This window comes from Takifugu rubripes, chromosome 13 (genome assembly GCF_901000725.2).
Source record: "Takifugu rubripes chromosome 13, fTakRub1.2, whole genome shotgun sequence".
Lineage (NCBI taxonomy): Eukaryota > Metazoa > Chordata > Actinopteri > Tetraodontiformes > Tetraodontidae > Takifugu > Takifugu rubripes.
The window spans coordinates 6,118,528-6,131,578 of record NC_042297.1 but is presented as its reverse complement, the minus strand read 5'-3'; the positions used below and the strand labels follow the sequence as shown (position 1 = coordinate 6,131,578).

At 39.7% G+C, this 13,051-nt stretch overlaps 1 protein-coding gene across 1 annotated transcript; it reads left to right on the top strand.

Annotated features, from left to right (window-relative positions):
- Positions 1-4,714: 4,714 nt before the first annotated feature.
- Positions 4,715-12,076, top strand: kcnk2a (potassium channel, subfamily K, member 2a). The gene is made up of 8 exons (XM_029846146.1): positions 4,715-4,816; positions 4,971-5,083; positions 5,440-5,530; positions 7,234-7,351; positions 7,615-7,775; positions 9,046-9,232; positions 9,314-9,453; positions 10,240-12,076. Exons 2-8 carry the CDS (start codon positions 4,986-4,988, stop codon positions 10,561-10,563), a joined length of 1,119 nt encoding a protein of 372 aa, XP_029702006.1. The 5' UTR covers positions 4,715-4,816; positions 4,971-4,985; the 3' UTR covers positions 10,564-12,076.
- The last annotated feature ends 975 nt before the right edge of the window (positions 12,077-13,051 follow it).

The following is a 13,051-nucleotide window of genomic DNA, read 5'->3' as shown; positions in this document are numbered from 1 at the left end:
CCTGTTTGACATACAAATGTCGCTGAAAACACCAGGATAAGCTTGGTGGGTTACCAAAAGGCTCCCATGAAGAGAGGTGGTTCTGTTGGACTGTGCTGGTTTTGTCATTTTCAGATTCAGATTCAGATTCAGGTCCTTTATTGTCCCACACAGGGAAATTTACAGTGCAACAACAGCAAGAGCACGCAGAGAAAAATAAGATAAAATCGAATAGAATAGAATTTGGAATATGCAAAGAGGATGTATATTTACAATAATCCAGGTAAATGGATACTCAGCCCCTGTATACCTGTACATACATAGTACAGAGGGTGAATACAATATACATATCAGAATATATAATATTCAGATTGTGCTAGCGGGCATTATGTTTATTGTGTAGTCTGACAGCAGCCGGCAGGAAAGATCTGCAATACCTCTCCTTCGCACAGCAAGGGTGGAGCAGCCGCTCACTGAAGGAGCTGCCCAGTGCTGTCAGGGTGTCCTGTAGGGGGTGGGACGTGTTGTTCAACATGGATGACAGCTTAGCCATCATCCTCCCGTTTCCCACCACCTCTACCGAGTCCAGGGGACATCCCAGGACAGAGCTGGCCCTCCTTACCAGTCTGTCCATCCTCTTCCTGTCCCTGTCCGTGATGCTACTGGACCAGCAGACAATCCCATAGAAGATGGCTGATCCCACCACAGAGTCATAGAAAGTCCTCAGGAGTGGTCCCTGCACTCCAAAAGACCTCAGCCTCCTGAGGAACAGGAACAGTCTGCTATTGCCCTTCTTGACAAGGGCATCTGTGTTGTGTGTCCAGTCCAGGTTATTGTTTAAGTGAACACCCAGGTACTTGTATGACTCCACCACGTCAACATCCGTTCCCAGGATGTTCACTGGTGCAGGCGGGGGGTTGTTTCGCCTGCGGAAATCCACCACCAGCTCCTTGGTTTTGCCAGGTTGTTCCGCAGGCTCCAGTCCACAAAGTCCTGAATAAGTTCCCTGTACTCCGTATCGTCCCCATCAGTGATGAGGCCGACAGCAGCAACTTCTGGAGGTGACATGAAGATGTACTGTGTGAAAAGTCCACGGTGTAGAGGGTGAACAGGAAAGGAGCCAGAACTGTTCCCTGTGTTGTTGGCTGCCACTCGCGCGGGGCCAGACAGAGGACTTTTTTTTTGCTTTGTTTGTTTATTTTGCTTTGTTTTCTGGCATTCCCAGCTGGGCATGGCTGTTGACTCATTGATGCATGCCCTGCTTACACACCTGAATCTCATTGGTTCATCAATCCATGCTGCATTTGACTGTGGGGTTAATGCTTCCATATGCTACAAATTTGTCTTCATTCCCATCATGGTACCTATTCTGTATTGGTACAAGGTAACTATTCTTAATTAATCTTTAAAAGACGACCATGGATGTGGATTTTTTGGGGGGGATTCCTGTTTTTGGTCTTATCCTCTGTTTCTCTGTCTCCTGCTCTGCCTGCCAAATTCATCCCCTTCTTGTTTTGAACTGTTTCCAGTCTCAGGCTGCAGTGTGGCTTCAGTATTTTAGTTATTGCAAGCTGAGCACATAGCATGCCTGTGGATTCATAAACCTTAAAATTGTAAATCAGAAACTACTCAGTGACACCAAGATGCACAAGATGTTTTGTTTATTGGTTTTAGAATGCAGGGCAAGTAAGCAAATGTTAAAAATGTGCAGAAATCACTAATTTTGTCCACTGCTTGGTAAATCATCAACAACACAACAATAGACTTGGACCATCATTAATCAATTAATTTCCAAATGAATTCCTGCTGAATGAGACTGTTACATGCACAAAGTGTAGCATACAAAACTGAATTTCTGTTCATTTACAAAATTCATTCACATAGGCCACATACATATGAGACTCAGAAGCAGGAAGGAACGTTCATTAAAAGCTTTCTTTGGAATTTTCTTGAGATCATAATATGACTTTGTTATTTCTAGTAATGCAAACTGCAAATCAGTGTGGATCAATTATAAAGAGGTTAGAGAGTTGAGGTAATTTATGCTGATCTACTATGATTATTTCATTCATTTAAAAAACCCTCAGCTTCGTTTCTGTTAAGACTAAAACTGATCAGAATAGATACAGCTAACATACTCCCTTTATGCTGTGCTTACATCTCCATGGAGCAACAGGCGTGAGGCAGGTGAGTATGGTGGAGTAACTGCTACTAAGATCTCATCAGGGGCTGGGAAGGAGTGAGGAGCAAAGGAGGAGAATAATTACAGATGGATGGATGTAAAAAAAAAACAAAAAAACATCCCTCCGTGCTTCTGCTTTTCTGGTACACTTGACTTAAAAATCACCTACTTCTGACATTTGGAAATACCTATTTGTCAGAAACCCATTTGTCTGCAGGGAAGTGTGGAGGTCTGACCAATAGGTAGCTGCTGGAAAAATTTGCAACCCTGGGTGATTTTCTTCATTTCAAAGACAAAAAACTAAAACCAGTAAACAGAAAGCTTATTTGACAGTTATACTCAACAACAGCAAACATATGTAAAGCAGCAATTTCTGCATTTGCTGCAGGAGAAAGAGTGTGCCTGTTTCAGGTGAGAAACAGTAAACAGCACAACAACAGTGAGATAGAGGAGAGGAAAGAAGAGGATGTAACTTCTGCTTCTGGTCAGGGTCCAGAAAGAACAGATGGCTGCTTCTTCCCTACTTGATGGTGCTCATCTCTCTGATCTTTTCAGAAGAACACATAAAACATGAAATAAAATTGTGGCCATGGTGAAATGGGTCAATAGCACTGAACAGGCACGTGTGTGTGTGTGTGTGTGTGTGTGTGTGTGTGTGTGTGTGTGTGTGTGTGTGTGTGTGTGTGTGTGTGTGTGTGTGTGTGTGTGCAATTGCAGTGGAAAACGTGTGATAATAAAGCAGCATTTCATCCACTCAGTGAGTTTACAGCACCTATACTGAGTCAACACATTGGCCCTGTACTGCAGAATAAACACTCTAATAGTACAAGGAACAACATCACTTTAACAAATACAATATAATTTAAGAGGTCTGAAGCATTAAGACAGAGACAGAGAGAGATATCTGACGTAAACATGCTAATTAAAGAGGATTTGCCAAAAACTGATAACCTCTTAAAACACCATCCTCTCGACCTTAGAGGCTAAGAGGTAAATGTTATTAATAATTCTGACTACTTTGTGATGATATTCCTCATAAAGGATATATCCGTATTTTTTATTATTTTTTTATATTGATTCTGAATTAATCTTTTTCCTGATCTGCTCTGTGGAAACACTTCTGATTTATGTCGGGAATCCAAGCCTGCAGACCATCTCCCACTGTCCCACATCTCCACCCCTCCCTGCTCTCTCCACCCCTCTACTCCTCCTTTCCCTCAGTGTTGTCCAGCAACTTCAGTGGTGTGATCAAAATTGAGAGTGCAGCCAGAGCAGAGTGGATGGAAGTCAGAGAGCGAGGAAGAGAAAAAACATTTCTGTGACATCTGCACAGTAAAGCAAGTAAATCAGTGGTGAAAGAGGGTGAGAGAAGAAAATAAAAGAAGGGGGGAAAGGAGGAGAGATTTCTCTATAGGCACTCAGAGCATGAGATGAAGAGAGGAGGAGAGAGGAGAGCATTGGAGAGGAAACAACGAGGAGTAAGTACAGATAGCAAGAATTCAAATTAATCCTAATCCCATGCAACTTTCAGGACACTGTCCACTTGTCCAAACCAGAAAACCAGGTTGAAGGATTAGTGCAGTGTGTAGCTGCTACACTCTGCATATATGTTCATTTTCATACTTTAAGTGTAATGCTCACTTACTTTTGATTAAAATCATGTGTTACCTAAAAACAAAAACAAACTATCATTTAGAAGGATGATTAGCATTTTGTAACATTAAAATCTATACTGCTGATCGGAGATGGGCAGTAAATTGAGTGTTTTTCATTACCATCCAAAAAATGTGAACAGTAAATATACATAACTTTTAAATTTAAAATTTTCCTCTAACTAAAAGAAACCAATTTCCTCATGTAATCTAGTGATACACTTTTTACTCAAATGAGCATTGAGGGATTTCACCCAAATCTTCTATCCAAGCCTTTCCAGCACACTCATACACATGGACTCACACATTTGTAACAAGTCTTGTGCAATGGTGAAAGTGAGGTCACCCAATGTTTCATTCTATCATTATTGACTTCCTCTTTCCAAATGTTCTGCTGACCAAAGATTTTCAGATTTTTTCTTTATCACTGTTGACTGGCACGTTTGAGGACTGAGTTAATATTTTAAATTCTCTGTCACGATGTTCAGAAGCTAATAATAATTTTTTTTAAATTCTTCTAATCTGTATGTAAAAGCAATATTCAACAGTTGGTTTTGCTGACCTTTATGTGCACAATATGGGGAAAAAATTCTAAAGCTTTGACTTTTCTCATTGTCTCATATTGCTGCGTATCTCCACAAAAACACCATTAATATTCATGCAGTAACAAATGTTAGGTGTTCAATTGTTGTGGCATGCATGTAGAAAAACTTTGGAGGACTAATTGATTGTTCCTATTTGGTGTAATGACCAGTGTCAGGATTTTAAGGCAATTCAAAGGGCATTGTGATTTATTAATGAGGACTTCTAAAACTAAAAGCTACATGTGTTCTACCTCAGAGTAGACACAGGGAAGAGAAAAAAAATTAGCGTTACATTCTCGTATTTCCTGACAGTGGCAGCTCCTGACTTATTGGACCCTAAATCCGCCACTCACAACACCAAGCCCTGCCTCTCGTTCTCCACAAAGCCAATAACGCTGAACCCCCGGGAAGAGAATGAGGTGAGAGACAAAAATGAAAAGGATTTGTTTTTGCATGCAATCTTGGCAGAGGGCAGGTAATATCAGCCTATGTGTCTTTCTTTTTGGCATCATTAGAGATCATTTAACATTTATTTCCTCTTTAGTTTTGGGTTAATGAGTTGAAGTATCATAGGTGGTTGCCACGGTGATGAAAAGGAAGACGGTCACAGCAATCTTTCTTTTGGTGGTTTTGTACCTGGTGATGGGAGCTGCTGTTTTCAGATCATTGGAGCAGCCTCATGAGAGGTAGGAAACATGCTAACCCCCCATTTTGTGCAAATTGGATACTGTGACAATGAGGTATTGGTCCATACCTACAGAAAACACATTTAACAGTTTTAAAGTCAACCAGTAGAGTCTTTACATTTTATTTGGTTAAAATACTGTTGGTCAGAATATTGAACGATCCTTTGTGCTTATAATGGCAATGTCAGAGGTAAAGGCATCACTATGTGGAGTGGCACAGGATACAATTAATAAACACTTTAAACTCATTAATTCACAATAATGTTTCCCAACCTCAAGGTTTGGAGCTGTAGAAGACCACAACCATGAAAACCTGTGTCAACCTGTCACATCTGACTCGACTTTCTCTGCCACAGTGCCCAGCGTGTAGCCATCCTGTCCCAGAAGATGGAGTTCCTGTCCCAACATGCCTGTGTCAACCAGAGCCAGCTGGAGGAACTGGTGAAGGTAAGACCAAGGTCCCGTGAAGAAAGAGGTCACCTTCAGTCTGGCTTTCAACAGAGTTGCAGTGTTTTCAGTACCAAGGACAGTTCCCTCGGTTTGACTGGATTATTCTGATCTAAACTAATCTATTAGCATCACTTAAAAAGACCAGTGTTTTTTCTAACCCACAATAATCTCAAAATGAAAATATTTAATCCATTAAATAGACAAACACAGAAACAGAGAGCTGCAGAAGAAACGTAGCCCACAACCTGCTGCCATTTAATGATTATTACCAGCGTTTTCCCTATCATTATGGGGAACACGAGGACCCTATCTCCACCTGAAAAAAAGTTATTTTCATTTCATTTATATCACCAAATCACAGCAAAAGTTATTTCAGGTCACTTTTCCTATAGAACACATCTGAACCATGTTCTTTTTTTTAATAATAATTTTACAGATCTAATTTTAGCAAGGATATTTCATTTCATCATGCATCTAAACTTCTCCGCTTTCTGTTTGATGGTGAAGCTCAGCACCAAACACACCATAGTAACTGCCATAGGATTTTTGGTGTGTGTGACTGATCAACACAGATATAGGTGCTACAGACATAATTCCCTTCTGACATTCCTTCACCTGAAATGGGATTTCCCCCCCCCCCCGAGATTCAGATAGGGATTTTTCTTCATTAGCTTACAGTTAATGAATAATAAAAGAAGCAATGACAACTCTTCCAAGAAAGGAAGAAAGGAACTTTTACTGAACTGTTTAATAGAATGGCAAATCATCTACTGTAAGAAATAAGAATAGACTATAGCTGATGTTCTCAGTGCATCATAGTCTCTTCTGAGTGAGGCAATGTTACATAACATTATTGTTCATGGTTGTCGATTAAATGTCTTGGCTGTAGCCAACATCAGCTAACATTCTTCCTTTTACAACTAGGGTTGCCGTCCTTAGAAATCATCCTGAATACGGACCCTTTATTGTTCTGTAACATTGAAATTAAATGTTGGGCAATTTTTATTACAATGAATAGAAATAATGTATATAAAGCAAATGTACCAAGGAAATGTTTCCATTATTCACGGAGAAGTTAGGTCAAACTTGGCTCAGAAGACAACCATAGCATTTAAGGTTCACTGTAAGAGCAAGTGATGTAGCAAATAAAAATAAATGAAACTTTTATTTAGAGATATGGTAAAATAATAATCATGCATGTTTTGTGGGTGGTTTAGCCCAGTGTTGGGGACTGGGCTGAGAAGCAGACAGTGAAGACAAAACATGGAAGGTGTTCCAGTAGTAGGGGAAGGTGCCAGAACACCTTCAGAGCACTGTTGAGGTGCCCTTGAGTGAACAAACAAATGCTCACATTGAGCCCTGTGATGAAACGGCAACTCATCCGGAAGTAAACCCTGCCTTCACCCATACGCCCACCCTCGCCGTGACCCTCAAAGGGTTAAAGGGGTTAGGAAGACAATATCTTTTTAAAATGATGGTATATTTATACCGACTAACAAAAATTATCTTGGTATGAACATAAAAAGATAAAGAACCAAACAAACAAAAGAGAGACTGACAGACAGATGCACAGCAAACCCAGGGGAAACCCTGAATGTGATGCTCGTGGTTAGCACAAACTGTAATACAACAGATGAGTTTAACGAGGATTTCCCCCAACAATAACAAAAGACTAAATATGTCTCTCTTTCACCCTCCAGCAAGTCATGTCTGCCATCCGCTCTGGTGTAAACCCTGCAGGAACACTGATCAACCACAGCAGCCTGTGGGATCTAAGCTCTGCTTTCTTCTTTGCTGGGACTGTAATCACTACAATTGGTAAGACACACAAACCCCCAAACAGACACACACGAGGAAGCACAGCTCAAAAACACACTCACTCACAAAGTTGGGAGAGTTTTGTGATATAACAACATTTTGGTAGGTCTGTTTCAAATGTAAGAGTGTGTTTTAGGTTTAAAATTTGGTTTTGGGTAAAGGTGGAGGTTAGGTAGAGTGTGGGATTGGGAATATATTATGCTCGAGTGTGGCTTGATAATGGTATCTTGTTTAAAGTCTCAGGTTTATTGCTTTTCTTTCAGGGTTTGGAAACATTTCTCCACATACTGAAGGAGGAAGGATCTTCTGCATTGTTTACGCGCTGCTGGGCATACCTCTGTTTGGCTTCCTGCTAGCAGGCGTGGGCGATCAGCTGGGCACTATCTTTGGTAAAGGCATTGGCAGGGTGGAGAAAATGTTTGTGGTGAGTCTGCATGTTTGATGATTCTGATCATCACAGACCAGATTATGCTTGAGCACATCCTTGTATAATTATTTGATATGTAACCAATACCAAAAGTATTAGTATGAATGGAAATTACAACTACTGATACAAATATCTGATCGAATAAAGAAAATTAACGGTTGTGCTTTTTTTTAGAAGCTTAAACAATGACATGGATTCAGATAATAACTAATTTTGGCATTAATTACCCTTCTAGAAATTAAATTCTGATAATGAAATAAAATGAAATAAAATTGTGGCCATGGTGAAATGGGTTAATAGCACTGAACAGGCACGTGTGTGTGTGTGTGTGTGTGTGTGTGTGTGTGTGTGTGTGTGTGTGTGTGTAAGGAAAAGGCCTCAGTTTGCACAGTTGAAGTTTCTGCTGTAAATCATTAATTGTTGAAACAATGAATCAAACAGAGATTTCTGTTTAAAACTTGAAAATCAGGTCTTCCCTCCCGCTGCACTGGGGCACCCAAAGGATTCAGAAATGAACATTATGATTAGGCCATGTTCGGTGAAGCCCTATTCCTCCATGTCCACATTGCATCTCTTTTTTTTAACTGCACCCACAGGACCTGTTTATACAATAACATTACTGATGGCAACATCTGGCTGGATCACCAGTCCACTTTGCTGGTCAAGTCTTTATTCCATTGTAATAACAAAAGTTACAAATGAGCATTGAGGGATTCTTGAATTCTATTAACAGCTGCTGGTCAATAATAACAAAAGGGGCTGCAATTAATTAGATTTGTGCTTCATTTGATAGAACAGATGAGTGGCTGTATTTTTACATCCAGTAAATTCAGAAATCATTTAAAATTGTTTAAATGGCCATGGCAATGGCATATCATATATATCCTAATCTGTTTTCCTTCAAAACTTAAAAAGTGTTGAATGTGTGAGCCTACACTATACGGTTAACTAGGTTAACTATTTTAGAAATGGTGGCCTCCAGTCTGAAAGAACAGATATTTCTGATATTTGTGCATTTTCAAAGATAATCTTTTCAATTTTTGAAGAAACTCCAATCCAATAAATTAACTCAAGTGAATTTACTGAGCTTGATCTCTTAATGCCCACAGTTCTCAACAGATTGTGTATTCTTAATAATACTGCATGATGTTAGTAACTAAGTTTCTCTTTCAAGCCCCTGACTCACCAAATTAACCAAACAATGAGCTCCTGGTCACGGTTGAACCTCACCAAAGTGTTCCTTTGTCCGTGCCTCTGTGTCCTGCAGAACTGGGACATCAGTCAGACAAAGATCCGTGTCATCTCCACCCTGCTGTTCGTGCTGTTCGGCTGCCTGCTCTTCGTTGCACTGCCAGCAGCCATCTTTAAAAACATCGAGGGGTGGTCTGCGCTGGAGTCCCTTTACTTTGTGGTCATCACCCTTACCACTATAGGATTTGGAGATTTTGTAGCAGGTACCAATACAAACTGTAAAGACAGGGAAAAAAAGGCCAACACCAGCAGGATTTTTGAGAATTTGCTGTCTCTGTGTTTAGGTGGTTCGGAAATAGAGTACTTAGAATACTATAAACCAGTTGTATGGTTCTGGATTCTGGTGGGATTAGCTTACTTTGCTGCCATCCTCAGCATGATAGGATACTGGCTGAGGGTCATCTCCAAGAGGACAAAGGAAGAGGTAGTATTTCCTACTTTATTGGCTCTCTTTTACATATTTTAGCTTGTTTTCATATTTATTATCAGCACACAGGGTTAAAAACTAATTACAGAAGCTGAAGGATTACGCTGAGGACGCCTCAGTCTAGACCTCTGTTAGCTTCACGTCAACAACAAGGCAGTTTTATGTACAATTCGGCTGTCTCACAGTCATATCATCCAACCATGTGTCCTATTATTATGCTCAAAGGAACACCAAGAAATGGATACAGGGGCTGTTGAGGTTACTTGAAAGTCCTGGAGAAAATGGAGGCTTCCATCCTGAGCAATAAGGCTGAAGCTTTGTATGAATTGAGCATTTGTACAGTCAATGCAAAACTACTGAAACTAAGAGGCTCTTACACAATCAGATGAATGACAACACTTTACAAATGTGTGTGTTTTTTTGTCTACACATGTGGGATTTGGATGATTTTATCACGTTCTGAGGTTGAAACATCTTAATGGGGTCTAACAATTTTATTATTAACCATCATGTTGAAGAATAAGGCATGAAACTAAACATGAGGATTGAAATAATGGTTTGCTTAGTTTAGAAAAAAATGTTGAATATTTTCAGTTATATTAAATATGATGGGACACAGAAGACAAAACATAAAAGCATCAATAAAACGTTAAAATTGCATACATTGTACAGATATTCCAAATTGAATTTTTGTTATTCTCTTTGGCCCATGGGTTTTAGGTGGAGGTCATATGTTGCTCTATCACTTCCTGCCAGACTTCATGTCTGCTGTTGTTCTTGCAGGTGGGGGAGATCCGAGCACACGCTGCAGAGTGGACAGCAAATGTCTCAGCAGAGTTCAAAGAGACTCGGCGACGCATGAGTGTTGAGCTCTACGATAAATTCCAACGCGCCGCATCAATTAAACGCAAACTGTCATCGGAGCTGGGATTCAGCCCCACCCCTGAGCTCACCCTGCCCAGGAGGACTCTTTCTGTCAACTTCAGCAATGAACAGGAGGAGAAGGATGGCGGGCAGCAGGGCCTGACCATACCTCTGGTTCGCAATGGTGATTTGGCTATGAACGATTTTGAGACATTTGTCTCAATAAACAAACACCTCAAGTAGAAAGAAGGTCAAAATCCTTTTTAAAAGCCTTTCTGTGCATTATCTTTTACTTTTTTTAGTTGAGATCAAGTAAAAATTCCTTGTTCCTTCACTGAAATGGAGGCCTTACTTCAAAGAAAGACAGAAACAGACAGGAAAGAAACTACATTTCCTACATTTCTGTAGCAAAGCTCCAACAGAGATCAAATACAAAACTTTATATATTTTACCACATTTTGGATGTAAAGCTTTCCAGCTTAAATCAATGCAGAGGTTGAAAGGAAATGATAGTCTGGTCAGGATGTTTAGTTGCAGTTGGACATTAACTGGAGGTTCACGTTTCTCTTCCTAACTTCAAAACATTTTTGGTTCCTTTATATCATTTAAATGTTTGAGCAGCTGGAGGGTGGAGATGGAATCATGGAAACCTTTCAAACATGAAGCATCTGCTCAGTTCAGAGAGAGGCGGCAGATTTGGGTGGGTCTTTAGAAAATTATTATTATTAGTAGTAGTAGTAGTAGTTATTATTAGTAGTAGTAGTAGTAGTAGCAGTAGTAGTAGTCCCTGCGAAGTCCCTCTCATACCCGCCGCTCCAGTTTCCCTCCCGCATTTAATGGGATAATTCAACTCAACCACATTTTCTAAATGCAGTTAATTCATTTTGAGATTTTCTGTGTGTCACCATCAAATATGTAACATTAGTTTATTCAGTTGAATTTTTGTGACTGAGAATTTGGAGAGAAAACGTGTTTACATTATTGAGTTGTCCTGGGTTGAAAAGATTCACACATGGATTTGTGCATTTATGTCTGGCTTTGCACTTTAACTTACAGCCATTGATCATAACGAGACAGTACATCCTCAGAAGCTGATGGATCCATCTAGTCAGAAGGCTTTAATTCTGTTTCATGTCATTATGATAACTGTTTACAACCCAACAAAGACAATTTAACCCTTAAATTGTTTCCTGCAAACGATTGGTAGGTTGATCAAAATTCAGCGGATGTAAGTCCTTGAGAGATAAGCTCCCAAAGGTGGGACATAGAGGTTTAACTTTTCTGTAGTTAAGTCACTAACATGTTGGTAGTAGCATTTTCATTAACATGTGCATTGCAGGTTGCCTTCATCTCTTTACTTTTCAAATGACTGATTGTTGTTACTGTCATTTTATGACAATGTTTTGTTGACAATGCTTTCTATGAAGACGACCAAGAAAACTGTATTTTTCTACATGGTAATATTGTAACTGTAGTGCATTTCTATACAAATGTATGCAGAAAACATATTGCAATGATAATGTCTTTAAGTTTTATCTAAAAAATGTATTAAAGATTTTAATGTACAATATATAACTTAAAAACACATATGAGATTTAATTTGCTTGTCTGTTTGTTTTGACATGTCTGACATCATTTGTAGACCACAAGTCACATGATCAGTGGAAAGGCGCTGTTTACTTTACAAACATTTCAGCATGTACATTTGAGATTAATGAAGGATTGAACTTGGTTGATCATTAAAGCAGCTTGAAAATTACTCATTCTCTTCTGTGTGTTTTAAAGTTCACAGTTGTTTGTTTGACTGAACTTTTATGATACCAGGCAGGTCAAACCGGTTCTCATTTACAGTGTTGACGTGGCTCAGAAGCAGGCAAACACAAAACATTGAGCCATCTAAGGAGGACATTTTAAGGGAACAGTTGTGCATTTATTTTATTTGTTCTAAAGCAGAACGCATGCTGTATACTGTTGAGCCTGGTCTGCAGTGGTGTGTACCTATGTAAATAATGGCACCAATAGCATTGCAAATGCAGCAATGAACAATGTATCAACATAAATCTTTCCGAAAGTTGGGCCCAATATGCTGTGGGATGCTGTCAGTGTAGAGGTTGTCTGAATTCGCTCTTGTGTGACATCAAATAGACAGCAGGTAATTTTAAACGACATTTACACGACAGTAACAATGGTAAAGATAAACATACATTCTGTTTAAGTTGTACTAATACACAGGTGTGTGTGTATATATTAGGTAGTTGGTTAGTTGAGCATGCAACTGTATTACAACTTACCTAACATCAAATTAACTATGTGGCCGAGCTAATTAAAGTATAACTTCAATACCTAAGGTGGAAAAAGTTCTCATTTCAGTTTCACTGTGTGGTCTTGGTGGAGAAGCTGGAAAAAAACTGTTCGCTCCTTTGAACCCAATCTTCTCCACTTCAGGAACCTCTTTCCTTCCTTTTTTCCCATCCACAGTGGTGGCTGGTTGTTAGTGTGGGTGTCCCTCAAACGCTCTTGATTTTGGCAATATACTCACGTTTTAGGGGTTGCAAGACACCGTTTGGCATCACCCAGGAGTTGCTAAAATTCTGTCCTCCCCACTTCCAGTCTTCTTCTGCTGCCCACTTTGTTTTAATCTGTCCATCACATTGACATGGGCTTCACTGATGGTTCCTTCTGCATCCTAACTCTGATCCCTCTTGGCCCCATTGCTGCACATCATACTGTG